The following is a 23,104-nucleotide window of genomic DNA, read 5'->3' as shown; positions in this document are numbered from 1 at the left end:
CCTAATTATATTGTTAGTGATTTTTAGTGGATTAATTAGTAAGTTAGTTTATTAGTCTATTTGTGTGCATGTTTTATGTAAGAGATAGTAATGATAATGATGATGATGATGATGATGATAATAATAATAATAATAATAATAATAATAATAATAATAATAATAATAATAATAGGTATACGATAGGCGAGCGCTTTGTCCATTTAAGTTTGGTAACATCTTTCGCATTTTTTATTACATAGAAGTAGTATTGTTTTTTTGTACATTTTTTTTTCTATTAGATCTCAGCCACTCTCATTTAGTTCCGTAATTTGAAATGCTTCGGGTTTTCATTGCGGCTATTTTAAAGGGAGGGAGACAAAAATGATTAGTTACATTAAAACACTGAAGAAGGAAAGGAAGAAGAGGAGGAAGAAGAAAAAGATTAGCTAAGTTCCTATGTGTGTTTTTCCTGTTCAGTTGTGCCAAATACCTAAGTGTCCACGATAGTTTAAAAGAAAATGTGCAACGACTCTTTCAAACAGGCATATAATTAAGGCCCCGAGCTGTTTGTGAATACGGACCTAGAACGAAAAAAAAATAATAAAAAGGGGGGTCGTTAAATCATAGTAACACTCATTTTACGGAATCCGATGAAATTTTCTCTACCGCTGCAAGAGACGCGTACGTTCATCTGAACTTAAAATCTATATTGCCTCGTAGAAATAATAATAAATCGATTTTTAAATGAAATAATCAAAATTTACCGCGAGTTTCAGAAGTTCGAAATGGATACGGATCAATTTTCGAAGCCTCAGCAGTTCGATCGTTATTCTTAAAAGCCTCGAGGTCCCATTACGACTATTTCCTAAGGCCACGGAGAAGAAGAATCGTGTTTTCGTGGGTGGCTTTCTAGTTGATTACAAAACAGTCAATGAGCATCCCAGGAATTAACTATCTCGAGAGGCTTTTCAAACAAACGAACTGAGGCGCCGACACGTTTAGAACACGAACTTCAAACTGCTGAAGACTGTAACACGCCTCCACGAGCAGACAAAACGCTGGGCAGAGACTCTCCACCTCGATATCCTTCCGTTGGCCAGTCATTTTGTGCCTTCGTGGGTAATGGAAGGTCATGGCTATACCACCCACCGTTGCCAGACTATCGTACTCAGGGCCTCGTACTTACCGGTTTCTGAGCCACAACTATTGCCAGGAAACACCAGGAATTAACCATTGTAACGGTAACTATATATGAAGGAAGTTATTAGGGTCGAGGAGGCAGTTTTGGGGCGGAAATTGGCAAACATAGGAGGCTGAGTACAACAGTCTGGCACCGTTGATACCACCCCGAGTGACGGCGACCGCGCAGTTCCCAACATTCGTACAGTTTTATTTTATGGTGGTGGTGATGTGATGGGTGTGTGGATGGTAGGGATAGTGGTGGTGGTGTTTGCGTGTGGGTTTAATCAGTGGTTTCCCCAGTTCGTGTAGCCCATCCCACCAGCTATGACGGGAAGTACTGACCAGTGACCACCCTCCCCAGCTTGTAAGGATAGATTAATCGTCTCAAGTGATCCCAGACTTCTTAGCTGATACACCTGAGGAAGTTCGTCATGGGTTTTCAGCGCATTTGTAGAGGTGAGTCATATCAAGCCTTTCTACTTTCCCTCCTTGTAGATTGTCTTCTCCAGAGGTAGATTTTTAAGATGCGACACTGCTTCTACTGGAACTGGCTCATGATTGTCCGACCCTTGTGACCCTTGCTACCTAGGGTCATATTCTTAAACATTTCGGCGCCCAAGCACACTTATTTGACTAGGCTTTCGAGTTTTTTTTCTACAGCAAAGGAGAGTTCAAGAGCATAAAAGAAAAAAAAGCCTGCTACTTACTGCTCCTATAAAGAATACAGAGGACGGTATTTCTATGACTGGTGGTAGTATGACCCTCCTCCTGTACCGTGAACTTCAAATATCACTCATTAGAACCCAATTGATCTCATTCTCAGCCTTTGGAAGTATTTGATGTAAGAGGCAGAAGCGTCTGAGAATATATATATATCAACCCTAGTGACCAGAGTGAGTGGTAACAGTTGGTTGTGGGTGGTGGCATGCTTGATTTAGTTTAGTTAACCCGGTAGCAGCGACGGGCCAAATTTGTGGCTTTACCGTGTAGCAGCGACGGGCCAAATTTGTGGCTTTACCGTGTACCAGCGACGGGCCAAATTTGTGCCATGATATAACCCCCAAAATAGATAATACATAATCTGATCACAAATGCCTTGATATGTATTATGAAATGGTTTGTGTGAGGGGTGATTTTTTTCTCATTTTTCTTGCTTGGGGAGACCATAAGGAACATGATCCCCGCTGCTACTGGGTTAATTGCATACATTATTATTTCTTTGCTCTCCATTTTTCCATATTCCTGTTTTTTCTATGCTTCAGAGTGAAATGGAACTCCTTATTCTGTATCAGTAAAATGCATCTTGAGTGGAAGCTGTGCGACTCTTATTTGAATATATGCATTGTATGTTTTATGATTTGGTTAAGATTCGCTTTAGTACCGTGCCAGTATTCATTGCTTACCTTATGAAACATCACTAGCTCTTCATATATCTTTTCTACAAACATTCAACAATCATGGAAACTCTTTCAAAATCCAATTCAAGGCGTTTCCATGAGTGTTGAACGTTTGTAGAAAAGATATATGAAGAGCTAGTGATGTTTCATAAGGTAGGTAATGAAATACTGGCACAGTACTAAAACGAATCTTAACATATGATTCTTTATAGGAGGTGATCTTTCTGCATATGGTATAATGTCTTGTGTACTAAATGCAATAACAGTGATGGGGATGATAATGAAGATGATTCCATTAAGTGAACAAGATAGAAAAAGATAAGTAAATTTGCATAGGTGGTGGGGTTTCATAGCAAAACAAGTCTTTAAATGAATAAACTATTTATTATCATCATTAGAATCCTTCTATGCTTCCTCTTCTTCCTCCTCAACTTCGTCGTCTTCAGCCTCTTCTTCCTCCCCCTCCTCCTTTTCTGAATCCTTCCCATTGGTGTCTTCCTTCAGAAGACACTCAAACTTGCCGTCCAGTCTGTTCCAGCACCACTCCATATTCAGCTGGAAGAATGCCATCTCCTTGCCAAGCAGTTTCTGTGGGAGGGACAGGGAGAGCATGGCTTAGGGTGTGTTTGTCCATTTGCACTCACCTTTCCAATTTGTGTGCATTCATGAATAATAGGAAACTACCTGACATATAAAAATTAACTATGCCTTGTCAAATTAAAGGTTATTTTTATTTAGACATTAGTTTTTTTTTTTTCTACACAATAGTTATATTAATTTTTAAACTTGATAATTTAGATTTGTGTGCACCAGATGCAACTCTTAACTTATTCACCAGCAAGTATAGCTTTCCCGACATATATGATGGGCCTCATACTGTTTTGTTTGCAGTATCAAACACCCCAACCCGCACCACTGCCCCGTTGTGCAAGACTGTACTTCAGAGCAGTATAAATTTTTATTTAAGCAGCTCACCAATAGTGTCATAAACTTTTATGCAAGAATTAATCAGAATCATTGGTAAACTCTGGAACAGCTTTGCTTGGGTATGCATGAGTTTTAAACTTCAGATTTTCAGTTATTTCGGAGGAGGTCTTCCCCAAATTAGTCTCAATTTTAAGAGGGTTTACTGTGTGTGTGTATATAGATAGATAGATGGTAGATATGCTGGCTTGAGCAGGGGTAAATATAATGATGAGGGAAAAAAAAGAAGTGCAACACAGTGTATGGAAGAGTGAAGGGTAAAACTGACAGACAGAATCCATGTCATCTTGCAAGCAGAGAATAAAAAGCCTTACCAATATGCTGGCCTGAGCAGGGGCGAGTGGTCGGCCTTCCTCACACACCACAAAGTCTTGGAGGAGCTCTGGCACACCACGCTCCAGCCTGGTGGGCAACCCTAGTTTGCGCAGGTGGGGCTCGATGGCATGGGAGAACTGGGGGAGGAGTCCTTGCTTCAACTCCACGGTTTCAGTTGCTATGTCGCCGGCATGGGGGGGAACCGGGTATCTTTTGTTCTCGAAGTACCTGGGGAAAAGAAGTCAATTTTTTATAGTTGAACAGATGGCACAAAAAATACCTAGTTGTAATTATAGCCATTGCTAGTCCACTGCAGGACTAAGGCCTTCCCCAGTGTTCTCTGTCTCTCCGATGTTGGTGTGCCCCAACCTGGTTCTGTCTACCCTGACTTCAAGAATTTCTGGCTTGCTACTGTTACTTTGTTTCTCTATTATCAATTCTATTCTATGCATGATTATGACCTGCCCAAATCTATCTCATATCTTCTAGTTCTTAATCATGTATTTGTACTTCTTTATAAGATCTTTTGTAAGGATTCCTGCTTTAGTTTACTATCACTATTCACTGGTGGGTTTCTTTCAACTTCCAGCACAGCTTCCATAAGAAACTTCACTTGTCATTTACTTCCCCTGTACCTCCTTCAGATTCATGAAGTAGATTAAATAATACACGACCTGCACACCAAGCACAAGTTGTCTACTCACTCCACAACCTCCTGCTTCGTGGCATTGGTGAAGAGCAGTCCACACTGGCCCACCAGCCGCTGGGATAACTTGTGCAGGTTGTCTTGAAGCTCTTCTTCTGGGGTGCGCCCCAGAGCAAGGGCCATTACCTTGTTTTTGCCCAAGAAGAATCTGAAATTATTATATTTTAAACTTTATTGTAATTGAATTTGTTTCTGTATCTGTTGTACCTCTTGCATGCACAAACTGGACGATCTAGATGGACTTCTAAAGCCACAAGGGTTAAAGAAGAAATGTACAGGTTTCTTGGGCAATCCTTCCTCCTTAAGTCAGAGAAATCCAGTTACTGTAATACATACATTGTAAAGCAAAGCTAATTTTAACACTTAAGCTTTTTTAATTCTTGGTTTCTGGAACCTTTGATTCTGCATTTGGAGAAGCACACGTGTGATGTTCATAGTCAAGTCAGAGAGACAGCACATTGACCACTGGTAGGGGTGGCATGGCGTGTGGTGCCGGGGATTCAAAATCAATACTAGGTTACCATTTTAGCAGAAACAGGGCAAGGTGGAGCTTTGTTATTAAGAACATGCAGTGTGGCAGTAAGGTTTATTGGTGGCCTGCTCCACCATGGGTATAATTTTGAATATTTGCCAATATTTCTTGTAGGAAAACACATCATAAAATAAGTGGGATGTAGGTAAACCCCTCGACAGCTGCTACAAAACCAACCTGCTGTGTCCCCACTCAATGCGCATTTCCTTCAATTTATCTGTCTTGATGTGCTGTGAGGAGAAGACGAACACTCTTGCATAGAGGTCAACACATTTTCGTATCTCTTCAACCAGGTTTTGTTTAAACTCAAGTCCTTTCTTTCTTGTCTGAGTTAAGGAAACTGTAGAAGAAAACATGAATAAATTTAAGAATCAAGACCAACCAAGTAGGAAAACTGGCATGAAGTAATCAGTCATATATACACACCCCAAAAAACAGCTGAGTAGCCCAACACATCTGGGTATTATTCAAGGGAACCGAGTCTCCCAGCACAGTTATCACTCACGGTTTTCATGTACTCGTTGAATCAGTTTGTAGAGCCATGTCAACTTGTATTCAGAAATCAAAACAAAAACACCTACATGCAATGTCAAAACACAATTTTCATGAAATATACTGACAACACGCACACCCTCTCACCCTGTCCTTATTGAGTTACTGGAGACAAAGACTCAAGGGAACAGACTTATTTTCCAGAAATGACTGTTAGCTACCAAAAAAATAATCTCATTAAAATTTAACCAACGGACAATTTGAAAAAGTTTGCAGGATGTGAAACGATGAAAGATATATTTCTCTATCAGCAAATGTGGAGGCATGTCAGTTTTGTGTGCACCAATGAGAGACATGGTGCATTTTATAGCCAATAAGAGGCCTGCTTTATTTTTGTGATGTGACTGAGGAGTGCTAATTTAATGGCATGCTTCTGATAAGGACTGAATAGGGTGTTGTTTCTTACTGCAACAGGAGTGACCAGACTAATAACTCATGGGGAGCATACACCTGGGGGCACTACTGTATTGCTTTGCTGTTACAAATCACTAGTTAACCCGGCAGCAGCGGGGATCATGTTTCTTAATGTTCCTTTCAAGTGAGAAAAATGAGAAAAAATCACCCCTCACACAAACCATTTCATAATATATATCAAAGCATTTGTGATCAGATTATGTATCATCTATTTTGGGGGGTTTATATCATGGCACAAATTTGGTCCGTCGCTGCTACTGGGTTAATTATATAAATTTCTAAAAATATGGTCCTTGGGGGATACATCAAAAGGTTTATTTCTATTGATCACAATTTGGCTGTGAGGCACAAACTAGGCTAGGTCAGGTTGGGTTGGGTTAGATTTAACTTTACTTTTTACAAACAAAAATCAGGACCCAGGCTGGCCACTTACTCTTCTTGTCACGCTTGGATTTAGGCATCTTGTGTTCTGGTGTGGTCTACTGCCGGAAGTCTGGTCTGCTCAGGATAGTCTGGCCGATCTGGGTAACAGAGAAGACTTAGAAAACTACACTGGTAAGATCTGATGTCTTAACACGCTGGCATCTTGTGTCCTACTTAATCAACCACTGTTCTGCTGCGAGGGAGTTTTAAAGGATAGTAGAATGCAAATATGACAATGGAAGAGCAATTGGTTAAGTAGAAATCAGATATCAGCGCATTTACACTACTACCAATCTTTACCCATTGTTTAAAGTTCTGAAAGTAAATAAGTATAATAATAATACTATGGAGTATTGAGGAAAGGGTAGCCTACTAATTTTGAGACGCTGACTATCTATTTGGTATCAGGTGAAGTCGGCACATTTGTGGTAGGTGAGTATACATAGTTCATATGTATGTCTACCATTTCAGTAGTCTCTGTGACAACAAAGTGATCAGTATGGCTTGTATGCATTGCCTGCCAACGTGAAATTACTTCTCGCCAGGAAGCCTCCGGTGTGACAGCTGCAACAGATGGCAGCACAGGGTGTGTGCCACTGGAGTTCCTAGGGACACTTACAGGTAAGGTATTATACTTTAAAAAATATTTACTGAAGAAAAAGTATTACATTGTGAAAGCCAATTTGTAAAACTTACTGCATATATCTTTATTCCACCAGGAACATATATATTTAGATTACAATATCCATATGATACCAATTTCATTATGATGCATGTGATTGTTGTATGTTCTTATTGTTGTATATGACTTTCCCTCCCCACATGTAAATGGAAAATAAACTGTTACCCTCCTACCCCTCTCTCCCACCAATGAATGAATGGAAATGATGAAAAAATGATTATGCCTCCCCCCTCCCTCCCTCATCCTGGCCCTGTAACTGAATGAATAGAGTATCTTATGTCTGTCACTGAATGTCCTAATGCCTCCACTCCAGCCTGAAGGACCTGGTTGCCTAAATGAGGGCAAAATGGATTGACTATTCCCTGCGGCCCCCAGAGGCATGGAGTGTGTTTATGCAGTCAATCCGCACCAACACTGAAGTAGAAGGATATCACACCTGGCTGAATCGCCATGCAGCCAAGACCTCTCTTCCAATGTACTTGCTCATCAACCTTCTACATGAGGAAGCACGACTGGTGGGCCTACAGCTACGCCTCTTGGATGAGGCTAAGGTCTGCAGACACCAGAGGAAGACCTACCAGCAGCTGCAAGGCAAGGTGCACCAGTACTGGGAATAGTTCAACCAGGGTGAACGCAGCACCAAGAAGCTGTACTTCGTGCCTGTGCCCATCTATAAGGCCCCAGTGTTTGAGCATACATAAGTATGATTACACTGTAATGAAATTAAAGTGCTTAAAGTAAATGGTTGAATTCATGTTAAATTTGCTGAACTTGAATATAGTGTCTGTGATACAGTAGTGTTTGAACATACATAAGTCAGATTACACTCTAATAAAAGGATAGTGCTTTAAGTAAATGGTTATAAATTCATGTTAAATTGCTGAACCTGAATGTATGATAGTGCCTGTGTGTAATGTATGTAAAGTGCAAAATGTATGACGTGCAATGTATAAAAAGTATGACCAGTAGTTCTCGTGTTATTTAACCCCTTCACTCCGGCGTCTGACGGCGTCACTGTTAATCCTCTTCTAAACCTCTTAAGAGGAAATAAAAGAGGATTAAGAGAAATTTAGAGGAGGATTGAGAGGTTTAAAAGAGGATTAATCCTCTCCCATTTCCTCTTGACCCTTTCCATACTGTGACGCCGATGTCTGCGTCACGGATGGAAAGGGTTAAGTTATACCAGGCCTCCCCTTCATCAGACATGGCAAATTTCACTGGTAACTAGATAGCGCTGAATTATTGATCCACGTTTTTCGGCCATAACTTAGAGAATACGGCTAAATTTTTGATACTATATAGTTCATATGTATGTCTACCTACTTTCAAAATTTGAGGAAGATTGAACCAGTACTTTTTGAGATATGGAAGTTCAAAATTTTTGCGGCTAGTTCGTGCACTGATTGTGCCGAGTTCGATGTAATTAATTTATTTCTGGGCAAAATATGATGCTTTTAATTTTGAAGAAAGTTTTATTTTCCAGAAATCACTAAATGATTCACTTTTCAATGCCTGGGGTGCACCCGCTGCCGCGCCACTCCCACCCGTGATCATAGGCCAATGTAAAGGACCCACCACCTTCTGGTTCCGCGCTGCGTATTTTCACCAGCCCACACCACATGCCTAATTTATCTAAACTAACCCAACCCAACTTAGCCTAACATAACCTACCTATCAGGAGTTAGGTAAGTTACATTATTAACAAGAGGGTAGCCTATTAATTTTTTAGATACTGACTGCTTATTCCTGGACAAAATATGATAATGTTCATCATGGAGAAGTATTTTTTCCAGAAATCAGTAAATGGTTGACTTGTCAATGCCTGTTGTGCACCTGCTGCTGCCACCCGTTACCAATGGCCTGTGTAGTGGACCACCCACTGACGCCCTGTCCCATCCCGCGCTGCGTATTTCTGTAGTGCGGCGACTAGCCTGATGAGCGAGCCTCCCATAACTCCCTCTGCCAGGGGGTACCTCTTTGGCCGACTGGTTAAGGAGTGGCTCTCCCGTCTCGCTGGTAGCCGGTTCGATCCCCAGTGCTGGCAAAACCTTTCCTTGACTGGATTAATTTCTCGTGTTTCGTTACACGCAGAGGACATGTGAGTGTAGAAATGAGAAAATTCTGGTGTTTCATTTCCGCCACCCCATATCATGTGAAGAATAAATATAAACTAACCTAACCTAATTTAACCTAACGCAACCTACCTAACAGGAGGACTTCGCCCCTTGACCTACTTAACGGCGGAGCTTTGACCCCCTCGACCCCCCTTCTAGTTTCCCCAAGTCATTTATTACTGCACTGCATTCAGGGACCAACAAAGACTAGTTTCCCCTATTCATTTATTACTGCACTGCATTCTGGGACCAACAAAGACTAGTTTCCCCAAGTCATTTATTACTGCACTGCATTCTGGGACCAACAAAGACTAGTTTCCCAAAGTCATTTATTACTGCACTGCATTCAGGGACCAACGAAGACTAGTTTCCCAAAGTCATTTACTACTGCACTGCATTCTGGGACCAACAAAGACTAGTTTCCCAAAGTCATTTATTACTGCACTGCATTCAGGGACCAACGAAGACTAGTTTCCCAAAGTCATTTACTACTGCACTGCATTCAGGGACCAACGAAGACTAGTTTCCCAAAGTCATTTACTACTGCACTGCATTCAGGGACCAACGAAGACTAGTTTCCCAAAGTCATTTATTACTGCACTGCATTCAGGGACCAACGAAGACTAGTTTCCCAAAGTCATTTACTACTGCACTGCATTCAGGGACCAACGAAGACTAGTTTCCCAAAGTCATTTACTACTGCACTGCATTCAGGGACCAACGAAGACTAGTTTCCCAAAGTCATTTACTACTGCACTGCATTCAGGGACCAACGAAGACTAGTTTCCCAAAGTCATTTACTACTGCACTGCATTCAGGGACCAACGAAGACTAGTTTCCCAAAGTCATTTACTACTGCACTGCATTCAGGGACCAACGAAGACTAGTTTCCCAAAGTCATTTACTACTGCACTGCATTCAGGGACCAACGAAGACTAGTTTCCCAAAGTCATTTATTACTGCACTGCATTCAGGGACCAACAAAGACTAGTTTCCCCTAGTCATTTATTACTGCACTGCATTCAGGGACCAACGAAGACTAGTTTCCCAAAGTCATTTACTACTGCACTGCATTCAGGGACCAACGAAGACTAGTTTCCCCTAGTCATTTATTACTGCACTGCATTCAGGGACCAACGAAGACTAGTTTCCCAAAGTCATTTATTACTGCACTGCATTCAGGGACCAACAAAGACTAGTTTCCCAAAGTCATTTATTACTGCACTGCATTCAGGGACCAACAAAGACTAGTTTCCCAAAGTCATTTATTACTGCACTGCATTCAGGGACCAACGAAGACTAGTTTCCCAAAGTCATTTATTACTGCACTGCATTCAGGGACCAACGAAGACTAGTTTCCCCAAGTCATTTATTACTGCACTGCATTCAGGGACCAACAAAGACTAGTTTCCCAAAGTCATTTATTACTGCACTGCATTCAGGGACCAACGAAGACTAGTTTCCCAAAGTCATTTATTACTGCACTGCATTCAGGGACCAACAAAGACTAGTTTCCCCTAGTCATTTATTACTGCACTGCATTCAGGGACCAACGAAGAATCCATATTGTAATTATTAACTTTGCAAGCGCGGACCCCAGACATTTTGTATCGCTTCTAAAGTCTTTGCACGTTGATCTTCCTACCTTTATATCCCGTAATCAGTTTCCTCTCTCCTTTCCCAGCTTTGAGGCAAGGATGGGTGGTTTTATGGGGCTAGTTAGGCTGTGGTGAGGCAAAGATGATGTCCTCCCGTGCGGCGGGGTCCCAATGGCCACGAGGTTTTGTTTACGCCAACACTACGAGCCTACATTATTACCACTATCATTATTATTATTATTATTATCATCACTATTCTTATCATTATTATCATTATTAAATACTCTTTTCGCCGTTTTCATTATTACTTATTCTTAATTTAGTGTAGTTTGGAGCGATTCCTTTTTTTAATGAATATAATAGCTGGAGATAGAAGTAAACAAGGAGATAGAAGTAAACAAGGAGATAGGAGTAAACAAATCGATGAATATAATAGCTTTTCATTATTATAGTAAACAAAAAACTCCGTAGCAACACCATCGCATGCTCTCACGTCCTTTTTAATGAATATAATAGCTGAAGATATAAGTAAACAAGGAGATAGGAGTAAACAAATCGATAAATATAATAGCTGGAGATAGAAGTAAACAAGGCGATAGGAGTAAACAAATCTATGAATATAATAGCTGGAGATAGAAGTAAACAAGGCGATAGGAATAAACAAATCTATGAATATAATAGCTGGAGACAGAAGTAAACAAGGCGATAGGAATAAACAAATCGATGAATATAATAGCTGGAGATATAAGTAAACAAGGAGATAGGAGTAAACAAATCGATAAATATAATAGCTGGAGACAGAAGTAAACAAGGCGATAGGAGTAAACAAATCTATGAATATAATAGCTGGAGATAGAAGTAAACAAGGCGATAGGAATAAACAAATCTATGAATATAATAGCTGGAGACAGAAGTAAACAAGGCGATAGGAATAAACAAATCGATGAATATAATAGCTGAAGATAGAAGTAAACAAGGAGATAAGAGTAAACAAATCGATAAATATAATAGCTGGAGATAGAAGTAAACAAGGCGATAGGAATAAACAAATCGATGAATATAATAGCTTTTCATTATTATAGGAGTAAACGAAAAGAACTGCATACCAAGACCGAGACTAAGACATGTGACAAACCGTGGCAGATGGAAAAGAAGAACTATATAGCCCCATTAAACACCCAAGGAGGAGAAATACACCCTGACTAACCCCATAAAACACCCAAGAAGAAGAAGAAAAAGAAATACACCCCAGAAGAAGAAATACAAAGCGTTAGAGAGATACAGAAGAAGAAAGAGCCATTAGGGGTAAGGACATGAAGGTAATATACTAAAAAACCTCTCACAGCACAGGTTTTACTAACTTAAGCTAATTCATATATACTTCCTTACTAATGAGACTTTCTATACAGCAAAGTGAGGTCATTCTTTGTTGATTTATACCATAAGGTGCTGGCTATCATGTGTTTGAAGATACCCTAAACTTAACCTAACCTAACAAAACCCCAAAGACTCGGAAAGTTCATATGTGCTTCCTTATTAATGAGGCTTTCTATACAGTTAAGTGAGGTCATTCTTTGTTGATTTATACCATAAGGTGCTGGCTATCATGTGTTTGAAGATACCCTAAACTTAACCTAACAAAACCCCAAACAGTCACTATAGGTCTTGACTCGGAAAGTTCATATATGCTTCCTTACTAATGAGACTTTCTATACAGCAAAGTGAGGTCATTCTTTGTTGATTTATACCATAAGGTGCTGGTTATCATGTGTTTGAAGATACCCTAAACTTAACCTAACCTAACAAAACCCCAAAGACTCGGAAAGTTCATATGTGCTTCCTTATTAATGAGGCTTTCTATACAGCTAAGTGAGGTCATTCTTTGTTGATTTATACCATAAGGTGCTGGCTATCATGTGTTTGAAGATACCCTAAACTTACCTAACCTAACCTAACAAAACCCCAAAGACTCGGAAAGTTTATATATGCTTCCTTACTAATGAGGCTTTCTATACAGCTAAGTGAGGTCATTCTTTGTTGATTTATACCATAAGGTGCTGGCTATCATATGTTTGAAGATACCCTAAACTTAACCTAACAAAACCTCAAATACTAGGAAATTCATATATGCTTCCTTACTAATTAATGAGACTTGCTATACAATGGAGTGAGGTTATTCTTTGTTGATTTATACAATAAGGTGTTGGCTATCGTGTGTTTGAAGATACCCTAAAAACCTAATTTAACAAAACTCCAAAGACTCGGAAAATTCATATACACTTCCTTACTAATGAGACTTTCTATACAGCAAAGTGAGGTGATTCTTTGTTGATTTATACCATAAGGTGCTGGGTATCATGTGTTTGAAGATACCCTAAACTTAACCTAACCTAACAAAACCCCTAACAGTCACAATAGGTCTTGACTCAGAAAATTCATATATGCTTCCTTACTAATGAGACTTTCTATACAGCAAAGTGAGGTCATTCTTTGTTGATTTATACCATAAACTGCTGGTTATCATGTGTTTGATGATGCTGTAAAGTACCCTCAGTTACCATATGTCTTGACTAAAAAAAAGTCATATATGCTTGCTGTGTGGGTTGTCACCGAGAGGCGACCGTGGTGTAATGGGTAGCACGTTCGCCCGGCAAGCGGAAGGACTCGGGTTCGATCCCCGGGCGGTGCCTGCCTTTTCTGGTGAACCCCCTACCTCTAACATGGCGCAGTGAGTAGGATCCAGCAGTGATACACATTCCCCGGACTGGCAGGCCAGGGAGGCGGCCTTAGGGGGGAGTTGTGTGGGTTGTCATCGAGAGGCGACCGTGGTGTAACGGGTTGCACGTCTGCCCGGCAAGCGGAAGGACTCGGGTTCGATCCCCGGGCGGTGCCTGCCGTTTCTGGTGAACCCCCTACCTCTAACACTTACTTACTGACTGACTGAGGTCATTTTTCGTTATTTTGTGCCATAAGCTGTCACCTATTATGTGTTTGAAGATGCCTTAAACTTAACCTAACAAAACCGCAAAAAGGTACCATACGTCTTGAAGCAGAAAAATCATCTATTCTTCTTTACTAAATGAGACTTTCTATACAACACAGTGAAGACTTCCTTTGTTGATTTACGCTATAGGTGTCTGGATATCATGTGTTTGAAAGTTCCTTAAACTTGACCTAATCTATTGGAATTACAGTTTTTGCTTAAAACTTTTTGATTAATAGTTATGTTAACCAAAATTGGTTTGTTTATTAATAAAAATACATGTGAAAAAATAGAAAATTCACAAAATTCTCAAAATTCCCTGGCCCTGAGAATTCCTGGAAACTTTCCTTGGAAAGTTTATATTTTTTGTAAACTTTCCCATCCTTTGCAACCCTACCCCTGTCCATCAGCAGTGTAGGGCAATTTTATCAACGGTGGCTGCCATGATGTATGACTCTTGCTTGGCCCATGCTGCCCCTCGCTGTTCCATGAACGAAGTCACTGAAGTCAGGGTTTATTGAAGATCTGGGCAGCATGTGGGGAATCTTCTGCCACTCAGTGATGGTTGAAAATTGTCAGTGTGGAGATGCTCAGGTCTCCCATCTTGATACACACCTTTTGAACTCTAAACCTTTAGTCTAACTTCAGCTACTGTAAAACCATGGAGAGGATTGGATTTCACTAAGAAATTACACCCAATTTGCTTTGCAGGCCAACACTTTTTCTGATTGATTTAAGGGGTAATCTTCAATCAGTTAATTGTTTCCATCGCAGGTTGCTCATTTTAAAATTCGAACAATTATTTAAATGGTAATTGGGTGCTAGGTAAATATGCTCTTTGCAAGGTTACTATTTCAGTAGTTCTAGGTAGGTGTCACAAATCGTATATGTATATTTAATGGCCCCCAAACACTAAATCTTGAGGGATCCCACTCAGAACCTTACATCACTGTAATTTCTGGCCATTTAACATTACCCAGTACTAACATTCCTCTTGTCATTTAAGAATGTTTTTATTCCTATTGCTCCTCCTTCAAAGGTTGGCAAACCTCAGATAACTTGAGTGTTTGTATCTGCTTATTGTAGAGATCAAGACAGATGAGTCGTGGCTCAAACACCAAGTGAATACAAGATGAGTGACAAGAAACCCCACTCTGTGCCTGTGCCTCAGCTGTACAAAGAGGCCAGCAGGATACTGAAGCGCCTGGAGGCTAGGGAAGGTTCACTGAAGACCCTGGTGTACGGCAGCAAGTATAAGGTAAGGGTAATTATGGCTGATAGAAGAGATACCTTTCAGTTCATGCATTTAATGTTAATGAGCAAGATTATTCTAGAGTGATTCATGATGATTAATTCTGCTTGAAAGGCAGGTGTTTTATTGGGGCTAAATAATTTGAAGTTTTCTTTCATCTGTTTTCAGAATTACAGGAAGATTTATGCTGTCCTACAAAAAGCCTGGAATCACAGTTCTAGAACAAAACATATATTGGCTGCATCAAAACTTTTCAAGGAACAACCAAATTTTGAGTAAGTTTCCTAGAATTACTTTTTCTTCCAGTTATTAATGATCAATGTTTTTTACCTATGCCACAAACCTCTAAGTCTATACCTGAACAAAAGTCATTTTTTTCATTATTTTATTTAGTTAACACTATAGTTTTTATCTTGGAATTCTGTTTCTTTTCATTTTCTAGTCCACATCTTGCACAAGTTCTTACAAGTGAGCTGTTGGAAAAAGGTTCTCTATCTGGGGACTGTAAGCCTGTTCAGGTTCTTCTGAAATATGAAGAAGAGCTCAAAAGTCTGGCAGCAAACACACTTTGTGAAGAGAAAGAAATGGTGCAAAGTAGAAGTAAGTTTTATCCATACATCCCTGTTCATGGTGCATTATGTAAATGTTACCACCCCTGATAATGATTATATCATTTTAGGGGGAACTTAAGAATTAGTTATATCATAGGATACCATACTTTGAAGTGGAAGAACTGATGATCTTAACATATGCGTACTTGGAATATTTGTGGGTAGATTCACGAACAATAATTGTGTATTCCTGGGTTTTCTTAGGGCCAACTAGTGTGTTTCCACTATTTTTACAGCTTTTGTACCAATTCAAATTTTCTAAGGATACACAAATATTTTTCTCTCGTTTTGGCAAACTAAATGGCACATAATTTGTTGAAAGAGAATTCTTACACAGTAATCAAGAGGCTATGTCAGACCTAGATAATGTGTCATCAGGTTTTCCATTGTCTCTTTTATTTGCAGGTCATTACCCTCGCTATGTTAGAGTCAACACTCTTGTGGCGTCAGTGGAGGCCGTGCGGTCACAACTTGCTGAGGAAGGCTGGTGGGCCCTGGAATATGACAGGAACCAGATTACCTATGATCATTTTTTACATTTAATGGAGGTATTGATTTTTAACAAGTATTATGATAATTTTATTTGTAGTGTGAAATTTTATATTGTCTATCTATATATGTTTAATTCACCGTCCCTTTATGGGAACTTCTCTCAAGTGTGTGGTCATGGAAAAGTGTCTCCAGCTCCCCTGTTCCAATTCTCTCTCATCATAGTCAATCCCTCCCCTGCCAAGCCTCTCCAGTACTCATTCACTCTGTTGATCCTTTCCAGTGGTGGTCTCCCCATGGCACCGTCTCCCTCAAGTCTGCTTCCCGCCCACACTCATTCATCACAGATTCAAAATGTTTCATCCATACCACCTCCATCTCCTCATTCCTTTTCACAAGTACCATATTGCTCCCCTTTATCCTACTTTGTCACTTATCACTTTCTTTTTCCAGATATTTTAATGCCCCTAACAAAATTCTCATCTACTCACGTACCTTTCCTAACCAACCTTTTTCTCTATTACTTATATTCCTTTTGTACTTTCTCTCCTGTACATCACCTTTTATGGCACATTTTTCTGTACCTTTTTGTTGTAGGTCCTCTGTCTTCTTTTTAACTGTCTCTTTAATCCTCTGTACACCATGCATTCCCTTTCTTTCCTCTCACACACACACTGTATCCAATTATTTCGTCATTTGCCTGAACTACTGACTTCCGAAACCTCAAACACTTTTCTCGCTCCGTCATTGTGTTCTAACCCTACTCTTGTTCTTCCAAGTAACTCCGAAACCTCAAACACTTTTCTCGCTCCATCATTGTGTTCTGACCCTACTCTTGTTCTTCCAAGTAACTCCGAAACCTCAAACACTTTTCTTGCTCCGTCATTGTGTTCTAACCCTACTCTTGTTCTTCCAAGTAACTCCGAAACCTCAAACACTTTTCTCGCTCCGTCATTGTGTTCTAACCCTACTCTTGTTCTTCCAAGTAACTCCGAAACCTCAAACACCTTTCTCGCTCCATCATTGTGTTCTGACCCTACTCTCGCTCTTCCAAGTAACTCCTTCACCTTCCCTTCACACACTTCCCTGTAGCCAATGCCACTCAGTTTCTCACTTACCAATTCTTCCCATTTTCCTTACTCCCATTCCCTCTAGATTACTGCTTCTCTCATCCCTGTTAATTTTGTGTTACTACTGCAACGTTTCTCTTGTAGCTTTTGCGTTTAATACATCCTGCTTCCAGCTACATGCCGCCATGGTGCAGTGGTTAGCGTGCCTGGCTACGAATCCACATGTACATAGCTAGAAATAGTTAGATAGATAGATATAGACTGATATACTTTCTCTTTTCTCTTTTCATTCTTCTCTTCTTTTTTTCTCTTTTCTCTTTTCTTTTCTTCTCTTTTCTTGTCTCTCTCTCTCTCTCTCTCTCTCTCTCTCTCTCTCTCTCTCTCTCTCTCTCTCTCTCTCTTACTGAAAAAAACAACAAGAAAAACAAAATATCATTGAAGGATGGGTGTGCATTAATCATCATCATTTTGTATTATGTTACGAGTAAGTTGATCGGAGTGCCAATATTCCAGTGAACGGTTGAATGTACTTGTGTTTTCAGTGGATGAGGAAATGTTGTGTTTTGTTTTTTTCAGAATTTGAAGGAACATCAGTATCTCGTAGACTATCACCTGCCTGAGTTACTGGTCTTCCCTCCGAACACACCATTCTGGGACAGTGTTCTGTATAGAGAAAATGCCGTAATTTTGCAGGATAAAGTAAGTTAACATTTCAGGATTTACTAGTTGTTAGAAATCCTCGAAGGTTTCATTTCCCACGCATGCACCCACACACTCACTCACATACGCAGGCGCTTGTATGTGTGCGTGGATGGTTGATTGCACATTATTATTATTATTATTATTAAATTATTGAGCAAAATGGAAGAAGTAGACAACAAGGAGTTACTAATAAAAGAAGAAATTACCACTAGGAACACAAGAGGACATAGTAAAAAACTGAGGAAGGGAAGATGCTTGAGAGACATAAAGAAATATAGCTTCCCGTAAAGAAATATAGAGGTTTGGAACAGACTAAGTGAGGATGTAGTATCGGCGAGTAGTTTGCAAAGCTTTAAGGAAAAGTTGGATAAATGTAGATACGGAGGCAGGCCCACACGAGCGTAAAGCCCAGGCCCTGTAAAACTACATCTAGGTAAATACATGAAGATGTTATCGAGACAATGGCTCTTCACAAACATTTAGTTCAATTTAGTCACTTTATTTGTTGGGTTGGTCATAATGGGTCATGCAGTAACAATTGATTATACAGATTCGCATTGTTCTCTATTTTTACAAGTACAGGTGGTCATTAACCCGGTAGCAGCGGGGATCATGTTTCTTAATGGTCCCTCTAAGTGAGAAAAATGAGAAAAAATCACCCCTCACACAAACCATTTCATAATATATATTAAAGCATTTGTGATCAGATTATGTATCTTCTATTTTGGGGGGTTTATATCATGGCACAAATTTGGCCCGTCGCTGCTACACGGTAAAGCCACAAATTTGGCCCGTCGCTGCTACACGGTAAAGCCACAAATTTGGCTCGTCGCTGCTACACGGTAAAGCCACAAATTTGGCCCGTCGCTGCTACTAGGTTAACATTGCAGGGTTTACGTAACATGCCTCCAAGAACGTTAAATTTCTGCGAATATCTGCAACCCTTCTTAGACCACCTTTTTCTTATAGAACTAAAGAATAATATTTGTGTATTCTTAGAAAATTATAATTGGTACAAAAGCTGTAAAAATGGCAGAAACACACCAGTTGGCCCTAAGAAAACCCAGGAATACACAATTATTGTTTGAGTCTACCCACAAATATTCCAAGTACGCAAAAGTTAAGGGACGACTTTATACTTTATTTTATAGTTTTAACATTTTTATTTTCAGGCTAGCTGCTTGCCAGTCTTCATTAGTAACATCAGACCTGGGGCTTCAGTTCTTGATGCCTGTGCTGCACCAGGGAACAAGACATCACAAATTGCAGCGCTCATCAACAATACTGGGTAGGACTCTTAATATTCATAAAATTATTTTCATCATGAAAAATACAAATACTACTTTTTTTTAACTAAAAGTTTCTTCCATATAATTTCCTCTTTGTACTTCAAGATCTCTCCTTCCATTTTCTACATTATATGTCATCCTTAGTACTACTAGTTTTTATGTCTTCCTAAACCACCTCTTTTAATTTTACATTGTACGACTTGTAGACATTCAAGCGATTCAACCTCTTTACACTGGAAGAGAGACGCTTACAAGGAGATATGATACAGGTCTTCAAGTACTTGAATTAACTTAAAAACTAGAAACAACAATGTACATATTAAAGTGAGGCAAACCAAACTAGGCTGTTAATGGTTAAACCAGGTGTTCCCAACCTTTGTTGTCCCGTTCCACTTTTCCCGTCACATTTTCACCCTAGATCCCTACAATAGGTTAAGCCAGCAAAATTAGTAGAAGAGTTTTCTGCAAGAAATGAATACACTCATGTAAAATACCTTGCATTGTTATGCTGATTAAGCTGTAGGCCTGTTTATATGACAGCAGAAGACATTCAGTTCAGCAGACTCTGGACCCCATGAAATTCTTCTATGGACCCCTTGGGCATGGATCCTGGTTGGGAACCACTGCTCTAGACTAAAGGAAACAAGTTGTTCTTGAGTGTGTACAAAGGGGTTAAGGGACACACTACAACTGCACTTATGGATAGGGATGGAATGCAGATGGTACTGGCTCTTAGGAGCTCCCTTGCAAAGGGCAGTTGGCCTTTTGCAAATTCCTTATCACCCCTCCCTCTCTTTTTTTTATGGCAAACACATATACAATCATATCATGACAGGTAAGAGTAGATCCAGTTTTTCCTCTGGCTGCATATTTGAGTAAAAAAATAATAAACTTGACTTTGTTTCAGTTATTTGTCATTCACATAGTTTTCCCATCCTCCTTACCTGTAGTAGTTACATATTGTAGCCACTACAGATTTTATGAATTTTTTCGTAATTCTTCTTTGCAGAAGAGTAATAGCATCAGAAAAGAGTTTCAGTCGCTATAAAACTCTCAAAAAGCTGTTGCATCAGCGAGGCGCGTCGTGCGTCACCACTGTCAATAAAGACTTCACCAAATTACCTCAGGACCTCACTGCTGGCATTGAACACATCTTCTTAGACCCAACCTGTTCATCTAGTGGTAAGTGAAATCAGTTGTATCACCAAAATCATAATTTTCCCAAAAGCTGTGGGTTTTGTATGGTTTTCAATGGTAGTCATGCACAGACATAATAGCCACCTTTCCCCATCTTTTATGCCTGAAAACATTAGGTGGCTGAAAAATACATTTGTTACTCAAGCCATTATATACTTGTGACATTTGAATGTTTAAAAATGGTTCTTAATGCTGCAGCCCCAAGAATTTAACCCATTTTTTCATCCTTTGAAGCCCTCCTTAAATTTTAACAAATAAAATGAGCTTTTACACAATAGGTAAAGAAACTTTGCAGTCATTAGATGGCTATTGGCTATTTCTAAACAGGAAGCAAATCTGCCCCAATGCCCTACTAATTTAACAGCTGCTGGAAGCATAGGCATTAATGCACTTCCAAAATATTCCTTAGCCAGCAATGTATGTACACCTTGGTATCTTCCTAAGTTCCATTTAATTTCACTCCACAGACTCAGGAGAGTTCTGTTTTATCACAGTATCATGTTCTGTGTGACACTTTCAGTGTGCACATCTATCTTCTTTTTATACTTTATCAATCAGGGTCTTAGGCTTTGTCTCAAGTTCCTGGGCAAGTAGGCAACAAGTCACCAAACTTCCCCAGCCCCCTCTGGTAAAATGTAAAATCCATTATCATTATTGAGGTGAAAATGTTACATGGGTGAAGCACTGTGTTCCAGCAAGTGTGTAAGAGCCTGGGGGATAGGAAGCAGGTTACTACATCATCATCAACATAGCAGTGACCCCTACCTCTTCAAGAACATAAGCAGCATCAACTACATCATTTACGAGATGGTGGCAGACAACCGTTATAGCTGTTCCACTCAGACAGTTCCCGTGAGATCTTGATAAAGAGGGAGAATCCAAATGTTACTAAAAAAAATAGGCACCTATTATGATTCACTGTTGTATAGTGTAGAGAAGCCCCCCCCACCCACCCACACACACACAGAGACACTCGGGCCCCACAGGAAGTCTGATGTTAAGTGTTAGGATGGGATGAGCGGGCATATAAAAATGGCAAGGCTGCCCGCCTGGCCAAAAACTGTACTGTGGCTTGACTTTCCATAGTAGCTTTTTCATTAGAATATATTCAGGGGTACTGTTATTGAAATCCACAGTAGTGATGCAGGAGTGTCTGTGTAGTAGTTCTGGTAACCTTGGCCTGTGCATCAAAAACATAGGAATGGAATGAGTTAAAATTCACAAGGAATGTGCAAAATGAGTGTCTTGAGAGAGCATGCAATTTGACCCGAATGCTATTCATCAGTCAAGACTGCATGAAATCCATGGATCATGGCCTCACCTCCAGCCTTGAGCAGCTGATGTTACAAACACCAAATGCCTTGCTAACCACTCTGGTCCTATCAAGAGAGAGGGATTTCATCAATGGGTGGATCAGCAGCACCAGTGGGCTATTTTGTTTGCCCTTGAACTGTCCCTTTTAATGGGGAAAAAAAAAGTTGGGAGCTGATTGCTTGAATCAGCATCTGCCACCTGCAACACAGCAGCTGGAAGCTGTCCACTTGGAGGGTCTGCCATATAAAACTGCTGAAAGTACTCAGCTCAACTAGCTTTCTGCCCATCTGTCTGACATGAGACAACCATCTGCTGTTCAGATTATGCTAAACTGAGAGGGAGGCTCTGAACAGAGCTCCTTTAGGGCTCAGTAAGCAGTTCAGAGGCCATTTATATTGAAATTGTCCTTGTTGTCCTCAGTGAGACTCCTGATATCTCTCTTTGGAAAGTAAAGTAAAGGAAAGCTCTAGTCCTCACTCCAAGTAAGCCCGGCAGTGTGTTTCTCTCAATGCTCTCCAGCATCTTCCCAGAGGCATAACCACTCCTCAGTCTTGTGCATTCTCTAATGCATTCCTTTGCAGCTTGAAAAGTTTCACGTTTGAATGTATTCCACAATGTTCTGGCATGCTACGATTAACTAATTCTATTATGAATGGTTTTGTAGAACTGATTGAGGCCTGCTGAGGCAGAAAAATAATAATTTGCCAAAAAATGCACTTAAAAGATTGGGGAATGATCAGTTCATTGACTATTGCAGTTAGAATGTTTATTTAAAAAAAAAGTTGAACTCAGCTATTTATTGCTGTACATTAAAAAGGTCTAATCATTTATCTAATAATTACCAGTCCCATTCCTCATAGAGGGTACTTTTCCAATCAAGAGCTGTTATGAACAGGATTGTAAAACACTGTACTATAATGTTGACCATGGTAATCCGATTCTGCCACGCCTCTAAAACATCTTGACTCTTGTGCTCCGTGGCAGTAGAATGCTTGCTTGCTTAGAGGCATACGGCAAGGAGGGACTGGAAATCATCCACTTTCTCTGGATTGAGGGAGTGGGGTTGGGGAGGACAGAGGTTGAACTGCTGATGGGACCAGGCACCCCTGCCCTTTTGAAGACTGGCTTTGGTACCATGTGCAGGTACTGTGCATGAAATGCCAAATGCAGCATAATTTTGTGGCTGTCTTTGAACGTGCCTGGCACCTAAAGTTTGGTGATGAGGGTTGTGAGGGCGCTGTTCAAGGAAGTCCTGCTGCATCATATTTATGACTGGGAAACTGGTGACAACAGCAGTTTTTATGGCCTCAGTGTGGTTT

General features: G+C 40.1%; 2 protein-coding genes, 1 long non-coding RNA gene and 1 other non-coding gene across 9 annotated transcripts in view; 2 read left to right on the top strand and 2 right to left on the bottom strand.

The window, feature by feature from the left end:
- Nucleotides 1-1,097: 1,097 nt before the first annotated feature.
- Nucleotides 1,098-23,104, top strand: part of LOC126987995 (28S rRNA (cytosine-C(5))-methyltransferase-like) — a 25,314-nt gene continuing 3,307 nt past the window's right edge. Inside the window, exons 1-9 of one of the 5 annotated variants that reach the window (XM_050845721.1) lie at nucleotides 1,098-1,617; nucleotides 11,961-12,183; nucleotides 14,948-15,119; nucleotides 15,282-15,388; nucleotides 15,556-15,713; nucleotides 16,130-16,272; nucleotides 17,860-17,982; nucleotides 19,158-19,273; nucleotides 20,284-21,081. In XM_050845721.1, coding sequence (XP_050701678.1) covers nucleotides 14,994-15,119; nucleotides 15,282-15,388; nucleotides 15,556-15,713; nucleotides 16,130-16,272; nucleotides 17,860-17,982; nucleotides 19,158-19,273; nucleotides 20,284-20,464 — 954 coding nt within the window. In that variant the 5' untranslated portion in view covers nucleotides 1,098-1,617; nucleotides 11,961-12,183; nucleotides 14,948-14,993 and the 3' untranslated portion in view covers nucleotides 20,465-21,081. Of the gene's footprint in view, nucleotides 1,618-11,960; nucleotides 12,198-14,947; nucleotides 15,120-15,281; nucleotides 15,389-15,555; nucleotides 15,714-16,129; nucleotides 16,273-17,859; nucleotides 17,983-19,157; nucleotides 19,274-20,283; nucleotides 21,082-23,104 lie in introns of those variants that run through there. The other 4 variants (XM_050845719.1, XM_050845718.1, XM_050845717.1 and 1 more) reach the window with 4 other exon arrangements.
- LOC126987996 (mRNA turnover protein 4 homolog) lies at nucleotides 2,923-11,083 on the bottom strand. Of its 2 annotated transcripts, XM_050845723.1 has the most exons (7): nucleotides 10,926-11,078; nucleotides 7,603-7,750; nucleotides 6,495-6,582; nucleotides 5,273-5,435; nucleotides 4,562-4,711; nucleotides 3,857-4,085; nucleotides 2,923-3,146 (listed from the first exon to the last, which is right to left on the bottom strand). In XM_050845723.1, exons 3-7 carry the CDS (start codon nucleotides 6,520-6,522, stop codon nucleotides 2,964-2,966), a joined length of 753 nt encoding a protein of 250 aa, XP_050701680.1. In that variant the 5' UTR covers nucleotides 6,523-6,582; nucleotides 7,603-7,750; nucleotides 10,926-11,078; the 3' UTR covers nucleotides 2,923-2,963. The 2 variants fall into 2 exon arrangements, with proteins under 2 accessions (XP_050701680.1, XP_050701679.1); XM_050845722.1 differs by lacking the exon at nucleotides 7,603-7,750 and having other exon boundaries at nucleotides 10,926-11,083.
- Nucleotides 13,494-13,568, top strand: Trnaa-ggc (transfer RNA alanine (anticodon GGC)). Its single transcript has one exon. It is a non-coding gene; the product is annotated as a tRNA-Ala (tRNA).
- LOC126987998 (uncharacterized) lies at nucleotides 16,761-17,853 on the bottom strand. Its single transcript, XR_007741363.1, has 2 exons — nucleotides 17,074-17,853; nucleotides 16,761-17,004 (listed from the first exon to the last, which is right to left on the bottom strand). It is a non-coding gene; the product is annotated as an uncharacterized LOC126987998 (long non-coding RNA).

This window comes from Eriocheir sinensis, chromosome 67 (genome assembly GCF_024679095.1).
Source record: "Eriocheir sinensis breed Jianghai 21 chromosome 67, ASM2467909v1, whole genome shotgun sequence".
NCBI lineage: Eukaryota > Metazoa > Arthropoda > Malacostraca > Decapoda > Varunidae > Eriocheir > Eriocheir sinensis.
The sequence above is the reverse complement of the archived record's forward strand: the minus strand, read 5'-3'. Positions and strand labels throughout refer to the sequence as shown.

Bases quoted from the DNA above. Each gene is read 5' to 3' on its own strand.
- LOC126987996 (XM_050845722.1), bottom strand. From the start codon at position 6,522: ATGCCTAAATCCAAGCGTGACAAGAAGA. The intron at 4,712-5,272 runs GTTGGTTTTGTA...TAATAATTTCAG, and splicing joins ATTGAGTGGGGACACAGCAG to ATTCTTCTTGGGCAAAAACA. The intron at 4,086-4,561 runs GTGAGTAGACAA...TCTTTTCCCCAG, and splicing joins ACGAAGCAGGAGGTTGTGGA to GTACTTCGAGAACAAAAGAT.